At 31.8% G+C, this 23076-nt stretch overlaps 1 protein-coding gene across 1 annotated transcript; it reads left to right on the top strand.

Moving 5' to 3' along the window:
- The first annotated feature begins 1610 nt into the window (after positions 1-1610).
- RpS25 (ribosomal protein S25) lies at positions 1611-22150 on the top strand. Its single transcript, XM_035354705.2, has 4 exons — positions 1611-1724; positions 7290-7379; positions 18044-18227; positions 22040-22150. The coding sequence occupies exons 1-4, from the start codon at positions 1722-1724 to the stop codon at positions 22111-22113; spliced, it is 351 nt and encodes a 116-aa protein (XP_035210596.1). The 5' UTR covers positions 1611-1721; the 3' UTR covers positions 22114-22150.
- Positions 22151-23076: the final 926 nt, after the last annotated feature.

A 23076-nucleotide genomic window follows, 5' to 3' on the forward strand; every position in this document is an offset into this window, starting at 1 on the left:
CTTATGGGTCAACTCCCTCAAGAAAGAGTCAACCCGAATTTTCTATTCAATTGTGTTGGAGTTGATTTTTTTGGTCCTTATTTTATAAAATACCCACATCAGAGAAAAGGTCGCCTTAACAAGGTGTATGTGTGCATTTTCGTTTGTTTTGTTACCAAAGCTTGTCATCTTGAGTTGGTAACAGAGCTGTCTAGTCAAGCATTTATTGCAACCTTAAAGCGTTTTTTCAGCAGGAGAGGCAAGTGTGCACGCATATTTTCAGATAACGCAACCAATTTTGTTGGTAGTAACGCAGAATTAAAGAAATTGAATAGGCTAGTCAGCAAACCAGATGATGAATTAGGTAATTATTTATCGAGTGAGAGTATTGATTGGTCGTTCATTCCCCCTAGAGCTCCCAATCATGGAGGTCTTTGGGAGGCAGATGTCAAATCTGTTAAGTTTCATTTGAAACGCGTAGTAGGCAATTTGAAACTAACCTATGAGGAGTTTCTTACAGTAATTGCTCAAATTGAAGGCATTTTGAATTCTAGGCCCTTGCAACCTTTATCATCCGAACCAGAGGATTTTGATATCTTGACACCAGGCCACTTCCTGATAGGCAGACCTATCACGGCTATTGCAGAACCTAATATATTGACTAAAATAGTACAAACAATTTGGAAGTATTGGAGAAATAACTATTTGAGTGCAATGCAAGGAAGAACTAAATGGTTCTTTGAAAAAGACAATGTCAAGGTTGGAACTATGTTAATTTTAAAGACTGATAATGTTCCTGTATGTAACTGGCCTCTTGGCAGAATCGTAGAGATATTCTTAGGTAAAGACAATAAGGTTAGAGTAGTTTCAGTGAAAACGAAAGGAGGTATTTTTAAGAGATCAATTAATAAAATTTGTCTTTTACCTATGCCAAATTAAACAAAAAGTATGTTTGTAATTAATTATTGTATTTTCTTATTATAGTAGTTTGATTTGTTGATGTTATTATTTGATGTTTACAATTATTTACCTGTATTTCGTATTGTCACTCTGTGTAATTTTTTATTGTAAAATTTAATTTTGAATGATTACATCATGTCAAGGCGGGCGGTATGTTGCGCCTGCGCGCGCATTTCATTACTAGCGTCGGCGCATGCGTCTTGAGCTCTTGAAGTTTGTGACATGAGATTGTGAGCTAAGAGCGTGTGAGAGAATTCGTGGCTTCGAGTGGCCATGAACTATGTAAATTAATGAGAATTAAAGTGAGATATAATACAGTCCATTGTTCCTGAGTTTATTGAATTATAGTGTAGTGCCTGTGCAAAACAACCAACAAACTCAAAATTGTAAGCAATCGAGTGAAAACAGAGATCTTGGTCATTTCTGTGTTCTTTTGTGATATTTTTATTTTTGAAATTAATATTTTTTTTAATCAAAAATGTTTTTATTCATCCACAATCACTCGTATTTTTTTTTTTTTTCTGCAAAAATAAAGCATTTAATAAAAATCTAATATTATAATTTTGTTAATCTGATTTTAGACTTTTAGGAAGGACTCATTTCATTCATTAAAAGAAAAAAAATTAAAGGTTTAAAATATCTTCTTTAATAATTAAAAATATTTTCGAGATAAAACCTTTGGCAATACTGTTTTTACCGCTTGAATTGGCAACACTTCTCGTTTCATAAACACGAGGAGTTGGTGAACAGCTTATGTGGCAGTGAGAGGGAAGAATTAAATTATGGTATTATTTTTTAAATTTTAGTTCTATTTTATATTATAGTTATGAATCTGAATATTCTTATTGTGCGGTTAAACTTCAGGCTATTTTTTTATTAACTTGGTCAGTTTGTTATTTAATAGCTTTGAAACATGAGGTTGTCGGGCATGGCAGCCATTTTGTAGGGTATAGATATTACATTTTCTGGTTTTTAAAATATATGATTTAATAAATGATATGGTAACAAATTTCCTAAGCATTTCATAATTTCCTTCACGTCTTTATTGATAAGTCATATGTAGAGAATAAAAGATTTAATTCCGCTGAATGGTAAACTGCTTGTGCTAGTAATTTTCTTTATTATTTCTTTATTATTGAGAATTTTATACGTGTTTCTTATAAACTGGTAACAGATAAAGATATTTTTAAGCACATACATTGAAAGATGTATAGGAGATTGTTATAACGTTGTTAAATCGATCACTGGAAATTATCTGATACATTATTCAAATTGTGCTGTTTTAGAATTCCAAGAGATTTATAATTTCTGATCAGTAGTTAAGTGCAACTAATTATCGAATATTGTTTTCACTCTTTGAGCATTTTTTGTTAATCGAAAATTTAACCCTGGAATGCTAAGCCTTTGAAAAACTTAACGCGAATGGTATACCATTCGTCTCCGAGAAAAATTGTGCGTAAGCGTGTTTAAAACCTGTTTAAAAAGTTAATTAAAATAAAAGTATACTACCCGCAGATGATTCAAGACTTTGGAACTTCAAGTTAGTAAGAAACTGTACGGGCAAAATGCGTAAATTTTTCTCTTTCTTGTGTCAGATTGTTCAGGAGGCTCGAAGTTCAAATCTAATTTCTTACAGTTCCCCTATAATTGTTCTTGTTGATCAAAGCAGAGTTGGTATGCTGTAATGCTTCTTCATTCATGGAGCAAGAACATCTTAAATTAGCTTTATTGCGAACATTTTTCTCAATAATAGTCTTTTCGTATTTTATATTATGCACATGTTATATATATGTGCATAATATATACATACACATATATAACATGTGCATTCAATAAACTAATATTTATCATGCTGCAAAACACAGAAAAAAGGCCTTCACTGAGTTTTTCTACTGCGCGACATGGTTGCATATCTGATTGAATGTATCTGCAGTCCCTATGTGTCTGTCTGCTCTCCTTTGGTTTTTAATAAATTGAATAATGTTGCAAGATGCTGTACTTTTGTTGCTTGATGTAGGAACAGATAACCACTTCACTACCATTGCAGAGTTGCCAACTCTTCCGATTTTCGACCGCTCTCCCGCCAACCCGATTTACAATATATTTCTCCTGACTTATTCTTTAAATTTCTCACGATTTTTATGGAACTTGGCTTAATACTTTGTTATATGAACAAACAAAAAATGGTTTTGGACGTCTGAAAGCAATTGAATTTTCTCTAATTATATCTAAAACAAAACCTTGTGAATCAGATAACTTCTGCTTTTGAGTGTGAGCATATATGTATCCAGAAACATCGTTTTCCAATGGGTATTGAGCTCCAGTGTGTGTCATCTGGCATATATTAGCCAATGAGGACAAAGCAAGCTGTTATTTGGATGTTTTTTAGTTATTTCGTTCATTTTGCCCCAAGTTGTGCGAGTACACGTGCCTTCGGAAAATAGTTTTAGAAGTTATCATCTTTTGTTATGCCTGCGAAAAATGTGAAATACTTGTGTACGTTTCAAAAATCGCACACATTTGACTTTCCTTCCATTATTTCCTCAAGGAAATGTAATAAATTTGCGATTTTTCGATTTCACAGGGTGGAAGGGCGGATGTTTTTAAGCATGTGCATACACAAAAACGCAAGGACAACATGAGTTGTTTTGGAAAAAAAAAAGGAAAATTTAATTTTTCTTCGGAAACAGGACCGAAAAGTTAATGCAGAATCTCTGTTCTCTGCCTTTTTACTGGAGCACAACCTGCCACTGAATGCATCGGATCACGCTGCAGCTTTATTTAGAAAAATGTTTCCCGATAGTGAAATCACTAAGAAATACTCAAGTGCAAGAACCAAAACAGGTGCAATTGTTAAAGAAATGGGTTTGAAAAATAAATCTTTAGTTATTGATTGCATACATTTTTATTACTTGCATCAATTCTACTTCTCTACGGATGGAAGCAACAATACTGATTCAAAGCTGTATCCAATTGTTTCTTTTTTTAATCCAGAGTCTTCAGAAATTGAGTGCAGTTTATTTTCTGTCCCCACTTTAGAAGGACCTTTGACAGGCTTTAATTTTTAGCACAGCAAATTATTAAAACTAAAAGAAAATGCAGTCCCTCTGGATAATTGCTTAGCACTTGGTGCCGATAATGCACCAGTATTGGTAGGCTTGGGAAAGACTGGTGTTGCAGGCATCTTAAAGGAAAATTCAGATTTGCAGATTGTGAGATGCACCGGTCACCTCTTAGATTTAGCAGCTGAAAAAGGGACGGCTTCTTTACCAATAAATGTAGATGAACACATTGTTGATATTTATTATTATCTTGAAAGGAGTTCCAACAGCAGTTTACGATTAGAAAACTTGGATGAAGTTATAAAATCAGCTAAGATTGACACCCAGTGGACTTTAATTGGAAAACTGAAAGGGGCTGATGGAATTTTAAAACATAGTGTACTAGTCTAGAATTATGTTGGCCATCTTGACAGTTCCCTATAGTAGTGCAGAGTGTGAGAGGATTTTCAGTGTTGTTGCAAAAACGAGGACTAAATTTAGATCTAATATTAGCGATGACACATTAGAAAAACTTATTTGCAAAAGCAGGCCTACGTGGCAATTGCTATGAACAAAATTATGAAGTTTCCTTTTTAAAGAAAGCAAAATCTGCCACTGTTTATAACATTTGTAAGAAAACTGATTAAAGTCTTTTTTTTTTTTTTTTTTTTTTTTTTTTTTTGTATTCTTAAATGATGCAAGTAATAAAAATTTTTTTTATGTGTAAGGTATTTTTGTGTTGCTTCTATTTAAGAATTAGTTACTATTTAAAGTTAATTCATTATTAAGAACTATATTTTTATCATTTAAAAAGTCTTTTTAACATTGTGAAAAATCTCATGATTTTTGAGTGTTAAAGGTTGGCAAGTATGCCATTGAGTTGAATTTTATCAGGGTAAATAATAGATTTTTTATCACTCGATTCCAGAATTTTTTAACTTTTTAAGCATTTTCTTCTTTTTTAGCTCCATATTTAAGATTAATATTTCTTCATCGTTATTGTCAAATGATAATTCCTAATTTTCATCTGTACTATTGGATTTTGAGAGCCGTAAAAAGTCGCCAAACTATTATCGATGCCAGTGCTGCCAAAAATAATTGCGGCAACTCTAACGAAGGGAAGTATAATAGTAAATAACTATTTAAGATTGATGTTTTAATTTAGATGAAATGTTAATTTTATGTAATACTTTTTTATTATTATAATTTATATAAAAAAGGCTAAACATGACTGAATGGAAGCATGAAAGTAAATGAGTATTTCAGATCATGGTGAATCTTCGGATTATGGTAACTTGGTGATTTTTTAGTTTTTTTTTTTTTTTTTTTTTGGATGCCATTTTGTTTTCACGATGCAAAGGATTTTTTTTTTAACTCAACATTTTTTCCAACAATCTGCTAGCCGAATTAAGCTTATGCTAGAACTTTTATGGAACAAAAGTGCTTAATCATTACGGAGATTAGGTGCAGAATCGCCCACTGCTTCACGTGTTAAGAATTGCACATACGTGGTATCCATGTACACGTTGACCTATTTTCACTTGAAAAAAATCCCAGAGTTGCACAAAAATGGCATTGCGCACATGCTTTATCCATGTACATGACCTATGTTCACTTAAAAAGTCAAAGAAAATTGACAAAAATCTAATTCTTCTTACTCTTGTAAAAAGCGCCAAACAAATAAGTGGGTGATTCTGCACTTTAGCAGTGAAATTGTTTCTAAGTGCTTATTAGCTAAAATCACGATCAGAATTTTCCGGAAAATGTCACGTCTCATGATCTCTTTTTTTCTCTGAGAAAATAATCTGTGATTCAAACTGTGTACTTCTCAGATTATTGCTAAAGTCCTACCTAGTAACCTTTATTGCCTTACCAAAATGTCGCAAAACTATCTGTTACCATATTCCAAAGATTAGCCCCGATCATTTTTATAATTTATATAAAAATTGCTAAACATAACTGTGAATGAATGCCTGCATTGCTATTTTGCTAGCGAGTTCTCACTAAAGCATAATTTCATCTCGTTGGTTGTTCAAACATAATTTTCTATAATGAATGATGCCTTTTCTTTGAAACAGTTCTCGGTAAAGTGCAGAATCGCCCACTTATTTGTTTGCCACTTACTACAAGGATAAAAACAATTTGTACATGGATATAGAGAATGTGCAATTCTTAAAAACGTGTCAACCAGTGGGTGATTCTGCAGTTTACCCAAAATTCTATTGCAGACTTTTCGTCATGGGTAATCACCAAATTGTTAAATCCATAGGATATCAAAAAAGGATTTAAAAATTAAACTAGTATTTCAATAACATCTTAAGAAATATAGAGCTATATAAACTTACACAATCTGAAATGAGCGTGTACGCTAGATTTGGCATGCTGTTAAATGAGCGCTTTTGCGCATACATTTTTGCTGCAATTTTTTTCGGCTCTCAAAATGGAATAGTACCTTTTCATCTTTGTTGCTATCTGTGAATTGGTGATTTTCAACCTCAGCAAGATCATCTTTCTCCAATTCGTCCGAAGAAATAGAATTTTCTTTATCAAGATAGCCTCAGGTTTATCCCAATAATTTTCTTCACAAAAACTCTGACGTCTTCAAGGTAACATAGAAGTGAACCTAAGTCAGATTCTGAAATGAAATGTTACAGCTAACCATTCATCTGCGAGACAAGTATTGTTCTAAAAATGCTGCATGCAGAAATATTTCGGTAAGAAGGAATGTTCTTATCTGTAGTAACCAAGATCACATAAAAGTAATGAGTCGCATGTCCCGATTCCTGTTTTAGCAAAGGCTGGGTAAGGTTATTTGTTGTGGCCTTTGTCCAGGAGATGATTGCGTTAAGTTATGAAAAATATTCTACCTTTTAGTATCCTCTAAAATTTGCCCCACAGAGGTATTCGTATGGAAAATTTGTTTACAAGTAACAATTTTACAAGTTTTTTTTGGGGGGGGGTAAATTTAACATAATTACGAAAACGGTCCAGTAAACTTGTAAGAAGTCCTCTTAATTTTAAATGTGAGTATGCTAAAGTAAAAAAAAAAAAAAAAATCAATTTAACAAATAAGTTCAAATACCTATAAGAAATCAAGACCCTGCAGAAGTACCCAATTCGTTGTTATCTGTGTAGCTTTTATATTGTTTCTGAGGTTAGCCTTGCATTGAGTGTAGTGTGCTACATCGATCATATTTAATGAATATGTTGGTTATTGTAAGTTAATCTAAGAAATTGTGATGTTATTGGGTGTATTACCCTTTTATCTACAATTTTTTAAAATCTAAAATTCTGCTTAAATTATTTTAGCCACCTAAGCAAGATCAAAAGAAAAAAGACCCCAAAGCTGGGGCTAAGAAAAAGGAAGGTGGATCTTCAGGAGGTAAAGCTAAGAAGAAGGTAAAGTGTATTTTAAATTATTTAATGTCCGATAAATAGTCAAAACACTTCAATATAAATTGAGTTTGCATGGTAAAATGAATAATTAACTATTTTGTAATGTATATCGTGAAACATTCATTGAAAATGTATGAGAAAATATGGATATCAATAAAACAGTTTGAAATTTTTGCTAAAACTGGATATTACGTGCCGGTTTTGCGAATTTTTAAGACAGTTTCAAAAGGGTGTAAAACATTTTATAACCAAATTAAAAAAAATTGTAATAAGCAGTAAAAGAGCAATAAATAGGAAAATATTGATTCATATATAAACTAAAACTTTAAAAAATGCAAAAGAAAAACTAAGATAAAAATTCGATCACCTGAAACCTTAGTCATAGTATATTAAAAAAGTGGTTTAACAGTTTTAACTACATAATTATATATTTACAGTAGATTTTTATTTATAATAAACAGAAGAAAACCACACTTGTTTATATCTATGCAAAATGTAACACAAAATGGCGCACTCATTTCAGTGTGCTTAATCGCAAATAATGAACTTTTCTAATGACAATTGCTTTTATTGTAGTTTTCAACTGTATTGATCAATCATCCATAATAAATTGATTTGTGCATTTCTGACCCCAGATTCACCCTGATTCAAATTCACGGGTGTTCGTTCCTCAGAAAACCAAGCACCCTTTCGCACATTCCTTTTGACCTCGTGTTTGGAAGGATCAGACACGACACCTCCATTCACACAAATCTGTCACATATTTAAACTTATTTCATACAATTTTTGCACTTGGGACATTCGAAAACATTTGAAGCCGAATCACAATTCATTCACTATTCTATTGCGCATCTTTTGCCTTTATCTTCCAACCAAATCAAATAATCAAAATTCACATGTTTGATGCTTTTGACACCAGCCATTTTGCGCACACTACTAAAAAAGAAAATTAATATTCAGAAAGCCTGGTTAAATAATATAAACTGTAACCCTAAACGGCAATTATCTACAATTTTTTAAAGAAAAAGGTAAGGTAAAGATTTTCATTAACGACAAAAAAGGGGGGTTGCCAGATTTGGTGCGATTTCACTCAACTTGGCATTTGGTCCGTAAGCTCTAGTCTAGCCAAAAGTTTCTTATAAGGATTGTCAACAATTTCTTAATTGCTATTTCATTGCTTCTAAGCTAACATTGTAGAGAGTTGAAATTTTTAAAATTATGTAAGGAACATTCACGACTGGTAATGATTACTAATTATGTCGAGCCATGTTCCAGTTGTATCAAAAATATTACATAGGAAAACTGCTTGTGCAGTGCTTTCAAAGTAAAAAGAATTAAGTGTAAATGTATCAAAATCTGATTTTTATAGGCTAGATTTTCATTTTGTGTGCATAGAAAGGTTTGCTTATTTCATGTCTTAGTGTTACAAAAGAATTTAATTTTTTTTGAGATAATAATAAATGTTTAAATTCTGTAATGCGATAAATAAATTTAGTTTTCCAGAAATTACTATATTTTTATCTAATCAGTTAAAGAGAAGTTATTTGTCAAGAAGTGTATGAAATATATTTGATGGTGTGGTGTATTTAATTATGGCAAAGCACACTAGGGCTATCTGCCTAAGGGGAGGGATGCCTTCGTGGAGGACTTTCTCAAGGAAACTGCCTCGTATACATGTTACACATGGGGAAAACCACGAAAACACCCTGAAATATATTTGAAATGTCAACTAATAACAATTGGTAAGTAATTGCTGCATTCATTATAAGCAAAAATGCAATGATGACGCTTGTGGGCAGAATCTTTTGTGTTGAAATTTGTCCCAACGTGCTGAGCATGTGATAAGTACTTTGCAGAAGATATAATTTTTTTTAAAGAAATTTATATATTTAAAGTAATATGAAAATTATGTGTATGTCAGAAAAAGAAATCAGATGGATGGTAATTTTTAATTTTCAGATATTTTTAAGTTGCAGATCCACCAGTAACAAATTTATGAACATAAATTTCTTTTTTGATGTGATAGTTTGCTGCTAGACTTTTACTCTGTGGTAATGACCTTCCAACTTCTGAGAGGGAATAATGTGCTGTAGTGTTATAACTTAAGCATAATTTTAAGCTGTCTTTTAATTATATAAGCTTGTAAACTGCTTTTTTAAATTAGAATGGTTTCTGAGGAGTCCTTCAATTCCCTTATTCCAATTAATTCTTTACTTATATTATTCTTTACTTAAGAAGCAATGTTTGATCATTCTCTTTCCTTCTCTTAGACTGTGCAGCAGTAAGTTATGTAACTAGGTTTTTAGCCAATTATCTCGTTTCATATTGCAACTCCTTTCCCATCACTAACTGCATATCTCATGCCTTCTTATTTTCGGCTACAGTAAAATCATTTTATACTTTCCGTTTATCTGCTACATGCTACAAGAACTAAATGTTCTAAAATTGCTCATACAAGTGAAATTGTTCACCTGAGTTATGAAACAACTTGATACTGTTTTTAAACATGTAAAATGTTTCTAAGCCAGTGAATTAATGAAACCTAAACTAGGGTAATTCCATTCTTCTACCTCTAGTGATTTTCAGAGTAAAATTTATTAAATTTTATTTCATTTGAGTTCTGTATTTTTCGTACTACATTTTATTGACATTAATAAAATTTCTTTTCATATGAAGATTCAAGCAGTGTTCAGTCAGATAATATTTTGCATATAAATTTTTTATTTCAATATATGGGACATTACTAGGGATATTATTAATTTTATTTTCATCATATTTAAAAGTACTTTCATAAATGAAGGCTTTCCTTCACTACTCGGGTATGCAATCACAAAATGAAATTAACAATAAAGCTTATGATTTATCTATAATTAAATGCTAATATAGTATTTTACATCAGAGTTGAATTAGATAGTTCAGTAACCTGATCTTGTGATGACAAAGTGAATTAATATCAGTGGAATGAATACCTTTAAATCACTATTCAGCATGAAAACATCACAATTTTTAAAATTTCAAGTTTGGCTGCCGTGATATTTAGCAATGATTTTTTTTTTTTTTTTTTTTTTTTTTTTTTTTGCTTTATATATTTTCCACCTAAATTTAAATTTCCACATTAGCTAAATTTTATATGTGGTAAACTTTTTGTTAAGTATTATAAATTTCAAGTCTGCCATGAAGAATAATCTTCCTGGTCTGAATTGTCTGTGGATAATATTCCTAACATATTCTGAGTGTATATGTAAAATTTATAAATGTTTAAAATGTATGGACCTGTTGATTTTATAACCTGCTAGTCTACCTTATAGTATAGATTTTGTCTCTTGGTTTTATATGTGATGTGTTTGAACAACCTTTAGGGTGAAAATTTCCAGTCTGTTCTGACTGCATATGAGAATCTTAATAGTTTAGATAATAAAGCCGAAGATTTTATAATATACCACTCTTTTTTGAATATCCATAGTTATTCTAATGTTCCATTGAAAAAAATTGGCAAACCTCATGAAAATTTTCTGTTTTTGGTTCTTGTTAGGCAAATATTGCTTTTTTTATTCATATTTAATATCCAAGTAATACTCGTTAGAACTGGTTATTTTAATAGCTGATTGTTCACCTGTATCAAAAAATTCGAAAGAAACCAAGCATGCTTTTATTTTGAACCTTTTAGCTTTTTTTTTTTTTTTTTTTTTTTTTTTAATGCTGTTCTAGAATTATGTCTTGGGAGAGAGAAGAGGAAAACTAAGTTCCAAAAAAGGCATATGGGAAAGACTTTTTTTTAAAACGCAAAATTTAAACTTGGACAATATGAAAAAGATAATCCCACATCAGCCTGGCGCATGTTTATAGAAACTACTTTTTTCAAGTTAGAAAATGATCTGCATAATGATATGGCCATCTTAAAGCAGAGATACTCAGCACATTTATGAAGGTGTTACTGTGTTTGAAGGTTAAATTACTATTTTTCCAGTAATGTTTTGAAATAGCTGTTAAATTTTCATTTTACTTGCATAGTTTTCTTTTTACCACAGATGGTATCTGCAAAATTAATCTAGAAAATATACTTGAATAACAATTCTTTCAAATCTTGATTTTCATGTGTTTTTCTCAACATTTTATGAGTAAAGTCAAATATTTCTTGGTTCTCTAATATCAGAGAAAAATAATAGCACCATGGAACACATTTGGTGATAACCATCTTTCAGGTCTGTTTTTTTCTTTTAATGTTATTCCTAGCATATTCTGAAGTATCATGCATAACTTGCCCAATTTGATTCTGTAAGGAAAGGTAAAATTAACAGATGTGCTGAACCATTAAAAAAAAAATTTTTTTTTTTTTTTTTTTTAGTATCATTTCAACATGTTCTAAGGCAGGTGTTCTTAACCTCATGCTCGCGAATGCCAATGTGCCCGTGAAGCTATTTTTGTATGCTCGCAACAGTCTGATATATACTATATTAGCATCAACTGTGGCCAATCTACGGCCCAAAAATCTCCTTAAATGTAACTATTTTGAATTTTTTGTTAGCTTTTTAATGTGGGGTATTGTTTATGATGCTTATGATTGCAATAAAATAAAGAAATATTAAGAATCGTATTCTTACTGTGCTTGCAAGCATTTCCTGTTTGCCAGATGTGGTTATAAACCCTTCTAAGGCATTACATTCAGTGGGTTTCCCCCGCAAATTTGTGAGCATTACTTTTTCTAATAAACTGAAAATATATTGGCATAAATAAGACACATGATCAGTTATCAGCAGTACAATAATAGTGCGTGTCTATATATATATATGTATTACTGTAAAAATGCTTGATGATGAGCTATCTTTCGGGTCTGAATTTCTTGTGGAAATTTTGTTCTGAAGCATTCAGTAAAAAATTCACATAATTCCCAGCAATCTTATAAACCATTAAATAGATGCCCCATCTCCACCCAGTGCTGAAGGCAAAGCTAACATAAGCATTAAGATGTGATGATGAATGTTCTTTCGGATTTGAATTTTTCTGTGGACATCATTCTCAACATGTTCTGAAACATTAAATTGAATATTACATCGTTTTGCATTAGCCTAAAAGATATGATGATTATTCATCTTTCAGGTCTAAACTTTGCTGTGGCGATCATTCCTAATATGTACTAAGGCATCAAATTGAATTGTTTTCCTACTTAGTGAGCATTGCATTTTCTTTCAGCATTGTCATAAATCACCTACTTCAGAAAATGTCTTTGTCAAAATAATCTGCAATACTATAGTAAAGACTTATAGCATGTTACTCTAAAAAATGCTTAATGATGAACTATCTTTCGGGTCTGAATTTCTTGTGGAAATTTTGTTCTGAAGCGGTGAATAGAAAAACTTACGTAGTTTCCAGTATGCTCTGAACTATTAAATAGATGCCTCCTGACCAGTGTTGAAGGCAAATCTAGGATAAGCATTAAGATGTGTTATGATGAACAATCTTTCGGGTCTGAATTTTTCTGTGGACATCATTCCCAACGTTTCTGAAGCATCAAGTTGAATATTATCCCAATTTTGGATTAGCCATTAGCATAAAATGTGATGATTATCCATGTTTTAGGTCTGAACTTTGGTATGGACATTATTCATAACATGTTCTAAGGTACTAAATTTAATAGTTTTGTTCCCCAACATTGTGAGCATTACTTTTTCAATAAACTGAAAATGTTTAGGCATAAATAAAATACATGATAAATTATCTGCAGCATAATAGTAATTATGTATATATATTTAACATATTACTGTAAATAATGCTTGGTGATGAACTATCTTTCGGGTCTGAATTTCTTGTGGAAATTTTGTTCTGAAGCATTCAGTAGAAAAATTCTTATAATTCCCAGTATCTTATGAACCATTAAATAGATGCTTCCCCCCATCCAGTGCTGAAGGCAAAGCTAAGATAAGCATTAAGATGTGTAATGATGAACAATCTTTCGGGTCTAAATTTTTCTGTGCACATCATTCCCAACGTGTTCTAAAGCATCAAGTTGAATGTTGTCTGAATTAACTATTAGCATAAAATGTGTGATGTTTATCCATCTTTTAGGTGTGAACATTGCTGTCAACATTATTCCTATGTTCCAAGGCATCAAATTCAGTAATTATTTTTCAATTTTGTGAGCATTTCCTTTTCTTATAAATAAAAAGATATTTGCAGATACATGATCAATTTTTTAATAAAAAAGTGTGTCTTTCGTTCGTGCTTGCACGTAAGCTAATAGATCCAGGGGTACGAAATTTGGTATATAGGTGCATTAATTTTATTACATCATTTTGAATAGTTTCATCCTTTTAGAAATGTGGTTTGGACGACAGTTTTTCATTCAATTGTATATTGGCTTGCTGAAAATCAGCACTGTTGGCACTTTGAAAAGTGAGGATGATAATTCTGTGCAGTTTTTTAATTTAATGTTTCTCTATTGGACGTTTGTTCAGAGAAGACAACAGGAAGTTGGTTAATTTACTTATTAGGATAATTAATATTTCTATTAAGGGATATTGCTTATTTCATTGTTATTTTGTTATATGAAGTAAATTTTTTTTTAATTTGCGGGGGGGGGGGGTCCATGAAGTTGTTCCGGAGAGTAAAATTATGTGCAGTTTTTAAATTTAACATTTGCTGTTCTCTTCAGACATTTTTCCGGTGAAAAGCCAGACGAGGGCTGGCAGCATAGCTGCTAGTTGTGTGTATAAATATATATATATACTAGAAAACTCGGAAGTCATACGAAATGACCGCTGTTTTAGATATTATCATTTGTAATTAAAAGGATTTGTGCAAAGGTGTCTGCTAATTCAAACTGAATTACCCAGGGCAGGTGGCGAGGATGCCCCTTTCCTTACTGTCCCACGGGGTTCTCCTCCCTCCTACTTGCGTAATTGCTTAAAGTAGAGTGCAATGAAGGAAGCCACTGGCGGTACATTTCATAAGGGCCACCGATAGGTCAATGAAGGAAGGTGATTTAAATAATAAAATGTTAATTCACATGTCAAATATCTCTTTGTACACAACATTTCTCGTGTAGATCTTTCCATCACTTTTAAGCTCGCCTTGCAGAGGACCATCAATTATTTTTAATTTTACGTCCGTTCTTTCACGAACTCTTGAACAGGCAACATAAAGTTGACCGTGTACAAATGCAGGCTGAGGTAAAAAAACGGCAACACGCTTAGGCGTTTGGCTCTGACACTTATTGATGGTTATAGCAAAGGCAAGTTTAATAGGAAATTGTCTAAGTCTCAATTGAAACAGCAACTCTTTGCAGTCACAACTTCACCCCATCGGCTAGTACATTTACGCAAGCAACTAATAAACTATCGACGACAAACACTTAAGCCGCATATGTATAAGATTACATGTTACTGTAAAAAATGCTTAATGATGAGCTATCTTTCGGGTCTGAATTTCTTGTGGAAATTTTGTTCTGAAGCATTCAGTAAAAAATTCACATAAATCCCAGCAATCTTATGAACCATTAAATAGATGCTCCATCCCCACCCAGTGCTGAAGGCAAAGCTAGGATAAGGATTAAGATGTGTAATGATGAACAATCTTTCGGGTCTGAATTTTTCTGTGGACATCATTCCCAACGTGTTCTGAAGCATCAAGTTGAATATTGTCCCAATTCTGGATTAGCCATTAGCATTAAACGTGATGATTATCCATGTTTTAGGTTTCAACTTTGCTGTTAACATTATTCTTAACATGTTTTAAGATACTAAGTTTTTTTTTTTTTTTTTTTTTTTTTTTTTTGAGTTTTGTGAGCATTACTTTTTTTAATAAACTGAAAATGTTTAGGCATAAATAAGATACATGATAAATTATCTGTAGCGTAATAGTAATTACATATATATATGTAATGTATTTGTGTATATATATTTTTAAATGCTTGATGATGAAATATCTTTCGGGTCTGAATTTCTTGTGGAAATTTTGTTCTGAAGCATTCAGTAAAAAATTCACATAAATCCCAGCAATCTTATGAACCATTAAATAGATGCCCCATCCCCACCCAGTGCTGAAGGCAAAGCTAGGATAAGGATTAAGATGTGTAATGATGAACAATCTTCCGGGTCTGAATTTTTCTGTGGACATCATTCCCAACGTGTTCTGAAGCATCAAGTTGAATATTGTCCCAATTCTGGATTAGCCATTAGCATTAAACGTGATGATTATCCATGTTTTAGGTTTCAACTTTGCTGTGAACATTATTCTTAACATGTTCTAAGATACTACATTTAATTTTTTTTTTTTTTTTTTTTTTTTTTTTTTTGAATTTTGTGAGCATTACTTTTTTTAATAAACTGAAAATGTTTAGGCATAAATAAGATACATGATAAATTATCTGTAGCGTAATAGTAATACATATATATATATGTAACGTATTCATGTATATATATTTTTAAATGCTTGATGATGAACTATCTTTCGGGTCTGAATTTCTTGTGGAAATTTTGTTCTGAAGCGGTGAATAGAAAAACTTACGTAGTTTCCAGTATGCTCTGAACTATTAAATAGATGCCTCCTGACCAGTGTTGAAGGCAAATCTAGGATAAGCATTAAGATGTGTTATGATGAACAATCTTTCGGGTCTGAATTTTTCTGTGGACATCATTCCCAACGTTTCTGAAGCATCAAGTTGAATATTATCCCAATTTTGGATTAGCCATTAGCATAAAATGTGATGATTATCCATGTTTTAGGTCTGAACTTTGGTATGGACATTATTCATAACATGTTCTAAGGTACTAAATTTAATAGTTTTGTTCCCCAACATTGTGAGCATTACTTTTTCAATAAACTGAAAATGTTTAGGCATAAATAAAATACATGATAAATTATCTGCAGCATAATAGTAATTATGTATATATATTTAACATATTACTGTAAAAAATGCTTGGTGATGAACTATCTTTCGGGTCTGAATTTCTTGTGGAAATTTTGTTCTGAAGCATTCAGCAGAAAAATTCACTTAATTTCCACCATCTTATGAACCATTAAATAGATGCCCCCAACCCAGTGCTGAAAGCAAGTGTATTATTAAGCATTAACCCCTTAACTGCCGCGGAAAATGTACAAGATTCATTCCCCAGTGCCACGGTTTTTCACATATCCGCGCATAGTTATGCGATTTATTAGGGGGGAAATAAGAGCAAGTTTTACTTTCTAAAAATTGTTTAGTTTCACAAAATAAACAGTAAAAAAAAAATGCATGCACAAAATTTAATATTTTGAGTAAAAATATAATAAAAAGATGTAAGTATAATAAAAATGATGTTTTTATAATAAAAAAGGTCCCTATAATGGGGTTTCGATCAATTCATTTTTAGACCAGTAAAGTGTAATATCATGTTTCAGTGTTATATACCTTGTGAAATCAGTATGCCTATAAAAACATATATTTGTTCTGAATTGGTTGAATGCCACGATATTATTCTTGATTTTTCGTTTGCAAGGTGTTGTTGGTTCATATACTCGTCTACAAAACGGTTAGTTTCAGTAGTAATATAAAGCACGAGCAGTTCATCAAAAAGTAATTCAAGAAAGATAAATGGGTTTGAAACATCCGTTATATCTTTCTTTATTCCTGGAACCTACTACAAAAAGTAAACGAAAACGGAGGACACAGGACAAACAACACTAGCCAATACCACGCAGTCATTACTTTCAACACTTTAGACACGTCCCTCTCTCCAATTTCTCCCCACACTTCTCTGAAATAATATCCTCCTTCACATACTTCGTCAAGGTCATTCTGGTGTTGCATTCCAAAAGTTTGCGAATAGCATTGCGGGTAGCAGCGCAAAGCAACTGATAGTATTTTGTAAGGGCGTATATGTACGCTCAGGGCAGTTAACGCATCGGCTGAGCAAGGCGTATATATACGCCCGCGGCAGTTAAGGGGTTAAGATGTGTGATAGTGAATGATCTTTTGGGTCTGAATTTTTCTGTGGACATCATTCCCAACATGTTCTGAAGCATTAAATTGAATATTACAGTTTTGCATTAGCATAAAAGGTGTGATGATTTTCCATGTTTCATGTCGAAACTTTGCTGTGGAGATCATTCCTAACATGTAGTAAGGCATCAAATTGAATTTTTTTATCCCTACTTAGTGAGCATTACTTTTTCAGCGTGGTCATAAATCACCTACTTCAAAAATTATCTGCAGTACTGTAGTAATTATAGCATGTTACTGTAAAAAATGCTTAATGATGAACTAGCTATTGGGTTTGAATTACTTGTGGAAAATTTTTTTTCTGAAGCTCTGAATAGAAGAACTTTAATAATTTCCAGGATGCTTTGAACTGTTAAATAAACACCCCAGATTGTTCTGTGCCATTGGCTGTGAAGCAAAGTATTATCTCAAAACAATTTTCAGCTAGTGTGAAGTGTTGTTGCCACGAGGAGGTTCACTGCCGTGTTCATTATATTGTGTATTTAGATTTCGTTTCATTGTATATGTAGATTTTAATTATGGTTGCAGCTGTATTCGTAATTTCCTAAAAATTTCACCTAGCAGAGCTGGGCCTTGCTAATTTAAAAAGTGTAGTTGAAAGTTTACTAATAATATAAAACTTTGTACCTAATTTTTTAAAGTTTTTAATATAAATAAAATCAGTATTAAAATATATAAATTAAATTTTCAGAAGTGGTCAAAAGGAAAAGTTCGGGACAAGTTGAACAACTTGGTCCTGTTTGACAAACCAACATATGAAAAAATGTTGAAAGAAATTCCAAGTTATAAGTTAATTACACCATCTGTGGTTTCTGATCGACTGAAAGTTCGGGGATCCTTAGCCAGAAAGGCATTAGAAGAACTTCAGCAGAAAGGTACATTTTTTTCATTATAACATTGTCTCAGTAATATTTTCTGTATATTTTAAGCTTTGCAGTTCAGTTAAAACATATTTTTGAAATCTTGATTTTGTGCATGTGACATTTATTAGTTCATCAGTTCAGATAAGAATATGACTGAATGCAAAAAATTCTGAGTAGAGATTTAAAATGAATTTTGGATTTTTTTTAATACAGTAGAATTCCAGAAATCCGCAAAGCTTTGGGACCAGAGGTTGTGCAGATTTTGCGGATTTCAGGAAAGAAAAGATAAATCATAATATTCAAACTAAAAGTGCGAAATAAATAAGATGTATCGGATATATTGAATTAAATTATTATGTACATTATTGCAATAATTTATTATATGCATTAAATTATTATATATACACCGCATCGAGGTTTGCCGATTTCTCCTTGTGCAAAGATTTCCGATGTCAGAATCACTGTTGCTGTAAAATTTCAACAGCTTTTTTTTTTCTGTATATCGTACACAATTGTATCGCAATTCCATACGATTCTGCTATACCGAGAAGTAGCACCAGTCTCCATCTTTTGCAGAATTTCCACTTTTTGCATTACCGCCAATGCAACGTGTTTACATTTTTCAACGTTGCAAGCAGTAAAATCATGAGTGCTTTTCCAATCTGTAATTGTATTAAAAAAAGCTGAAATTAAAAGTATTCTTTATTTATCCACAAAATATCCAGATAAAAAAGACAACATTTAATAATCATGTGAAATAACAAAGCTCAAAAAATACAACATGAATCGTGAACTTAAAAGAAGAGTTGAGTGAATCATCTGCTTCCTTACCTCAATGCAGATTAGAGGTGGGAAAACTTTTATCATGATGTGAATAATTTGGTATTTACTTTATGACTCATTATTATTCAGTAAATATTTTTTCTTAGATATTTTGTACTTAATGTTGCAGTTTCCGGAACCTATAAACTAAATGTTTAAGAGGCAATGCAGATTTCAGGTCGGCGGATTTTCGGTATTTGAACGTAGTTTGATATATATTTTGAATCTAGTGCCCAGAATTGTGTCTGTTTTTACAAAGTAGCTGTTTTTCTACAGGGGTAGGTAGTAAAGTCCACTACCATGTGTAACTGCTGATCAGCTGCAGCTGTTATGTTATAAAAGTGGTGTTTAGGTATGGTTAAGTGGTTATGCACTACTAGATGAGACCATTTCTAGCAACACCCGGTGGTAAACAGGCAAGTTTGCATTCCTCTCTCGAAAATGGTTCAAGATTGGAGGGAAAAGTGAAATACCAAGTTATAGAGTATCTTTGCTTTAGTATGAAAACATATCCAAACAGCAGCACAAGAAAATAAGTGAAAACTGTGGCCTGCCAAAAAATCACATTTGAAAGATCCTTAACAAATTAAGTGCTCATCCATTATTCCTCAACACCTCATCAGGCATTACAGGACGGGGTGCTAAGAGATGTTCTGCTTGATGCAGTTGCAATATGAACCATATATAGGTCCAGCAAATATTATTGGCAGGTATAATGTGGAGAGATAAGACATGCTTTTCGTGGAATTAAAACGTACAGTAGGCACTGAAAAATCCATCATGTTCTGGCGACATTCAATATCAAATATGGTTTTTGATTAATGTTTGGTGCGGAATTTACATATTATAGATATTTGTGTCACCTGTGCTACAACATGTGCCATGTGAAATTGCAATAAGGATTCAGATGTGCATTTCGGCTGACAGGAATAAGTATATAATAAAGGTATCTCTTGGTAACTAGTTGTTTTTTCTTTCCAAGATTGTTTTTGTCATGTCACTGCAAAAAAATTGCAAAGAAAGAAATACACATTTGAAGTATTCTGTTCTTAACATTCATGTCCATGAGGTGTCTGTTCATTTTCTGTCAGTGCTCTACAGCGTGGTATTTTACTTTTTCCTCTTATCTCATACAGTTTTCAAGACCGCAACACTAATTCTACTGTCATTTTCCACCAGGTGCTGTCAGCTGGCTCATTAGTAGCATGTAGCTGCTTTACCTTACATAGACACCACTTTTACTTGCACCTTGTATTTATTTTGCATGCTGTGTAGGTGATTTTTTATAGTTGTGTTAGTTTAAATGTATTGCACTCAAAATCGCTGCTTGATTATTTTTGATTGATTATCATTACTTATGAATTTGAGTACAGTGTCTTGCGATTCTTTAGGTGTATCGTACTGCATAACTTATTTAATCTTATAGCAAACACGCTTGGCCATTTTACATTAGCACGGATGCTTCGTATTTTTTAAAACATCCGTTCTTTTACCGTTTTTGGCACGAAAAATGACAGAAATGAGTGAATATTGATAATAAATTTGTTAAGAAATAAAATATTAATCTTATTGCAAAATACAAATGATATCACATCCAAATATAAGTAAATTATTTTTAAGTTCTTACGTTAGTGAGATGGAAATGCAATGATGTATTTCATTGTAGAAAATTTTAAATTGATTGTTTAATAACTATATTTTAAAATTGAAGCTAATTTTAATATTCATCAAAGACAAGTATAGACAATAAAAAGGAAAACACCTTGGTAGGAAAAAAAGTAAGTTTAGCATTTAGTTTACTTCTTACTGGTTACAAAAATGCACTTTAAACTAACTTTAATGTTTTTATTTCTAAAAAATAGAAATAAAAGAAAATAAGGAATGGAAATCGCTATTGTTCTTCCTTTTCTTCATCAGATAATTCTTAAAGAATCTGAGCAAAACCAGCTGGTTTCACATATTTTTTCACCATGAAAACCGATATAAAATTTACATAGCCAAATGTATTTAAATTAAAATAATACATGTCTTATATGCTGTATTTGACGGCATATAAGACACACTTTTTTTCCTAAATTTGGTCTCAAATACGTGAAGGACACAGGTTAACTTTCAATACTGAATGCTATTTTTAGCCCAGATAAAGATCTAGACACAAATAACTTATTCTACATGTGTGTGTCCTTCTAAATATGGGTGCCTCAAATGATTTCTTGTTGGCACATTCCATGATGTGGGGAAGGGTAGAAAGGAGGAATAAAAATTACCTTCAGACGTCTCAGCTTCGATATGCGGAAAATGAGCATTAAAAACTTAATTTGTTGTAAATTTTGCACATATGCGCTTGCTGGAAGGTTAAACAATTTTTTCTCATTTCCCAACAAAGTAAAAATTTTGATTCAGTGAGTAATCAGGTGATTCATGAAAGTAGATATTACTTTGTTATTTAAAAATAAAGTAAAATGTATAACCCTGTAATTTTTCCTCTGTAAGGATACTTTCTGAGACACTGGGACATTTTATCAAAAAAAAAAAAGGGTTGGAAAGTTGTACATTAACCATTTTTTAAATAACTAAATAATTTATTGTATTGTGTGTAACTTACATGTATATCACACTACAGTTATTTCATCATTTCCTAAAGTAAATGTTTTTTCCAATTTGACGTGAAATTAGTAGTGCAAGAATATTCTTTAAATGGTGCACATTGACTAACTAATAAAAACTAGTGAAGCATTTTCTTAGTTACTACAATGGAGCATGTTGTCTGTACGTCAGTGCAATTGTTTTAGCATATCATGAAAATTTAAGACTTTGGGTAAAAAAAATATGGGGGGAGGTGTTTCCATGTAATTGAACAAATATTTTTGTTTTAATTTCTATTCCTTGATTAATTATTTGTTGAAGTGCGAAGTATATATTAGTTTATAATGTATATGAAATTTGGCAGTGTATTAACAATAGTGTGACCTGTATAATTACTATAATTGTTTTCCTTATAGGTTTAATCAAGCAAGTTGTTAAACATCACAGTCAAGTAATATATACAAGGGTGACTAAAGAAGATACATCATAATGTAAATGAAACCATAAATAAAATTTTTTAAATAATACCACCTTTTTACTGTGTATTGAAATTTGACCCTTTTTAACTTTGCATGTCATTTGATTTTTGGTGTTCATTGAGAGAAAACATTAAGGCATTAGCAAATATAGTGCAAAGTCCGAGGTCTGGAATCTTTGGGACTAAGGCAATTCCAAAATTTGGAAAATTTCTAGATTTCATTAATTTAAATCTTAATAAGATGACATGTAGGAATTATTAAAAAGCACATTTTGTTAATATCTTAACTCTTTACCAGTGTAACCTGAATCTAGTTTGGGCAACCGAACTGTATCAGATGACTTTGGACAGGAGAAAAATCAGTGTTTTTCGTTTATGTAATGCAATGTAATTCACTATTTTCTCTGTAGATGATGCTATTTGGTCCACATTTATTCGAAAGCTGGACAAGATTAGCTGTAAAGGAACTTACCAAGAGTGAAAAAGAAAATTTTTTTCCCAATTTTGGTACATTATCCTGAAATATACTCCAAGGGTTTAGAAAGAGTTATTTTACACAAATAAAGACTAGCCACCACAATGAAATCAAAATGGTGATGTTTTCTGTATTTAAAACCATTGTACCTGTTAAGTTAGAATACAGCGCCACCAATTGGATAAGTAGAGAAACTCTCACTTGGCCATCTGGATTCGGCTAAGCAACATGCCAGAGCATGTATTAGACCTGAATAGTTAATTACTGTAAATAAATTAGTTAGTTCTTTTGCTATACAGTCCACTTATTAGTTTAGAATCAAAGTACAGTACCAATATTCATCATCAACTATAAGAGTTGGTTATATCAGTTTAATGTAGCATTTAATTTTATTCCATTCATTGGAAAATTTTGCTTTTCGTGATATCTGAAAGTCATCAGATTTTGAATTAAAATATTACTGAATATTTGGATGATCTTACTTCAGCATTGGTTTTTAA

Source organism: Stegodyphus dumicola, chromosome 2, assembly GCF_044657685.1.
Source record: "Stegodyphus dumicola isolate Sdum_Otavi_A_Nest chromosome 2, ASM4465768v1".
Lineage (NCBI taxonomy): Eukaryota > Metazoa > Arthropoda > Arachnida > Araneae > Eresidae > Stegodyphus > Stegodyphus dumicola.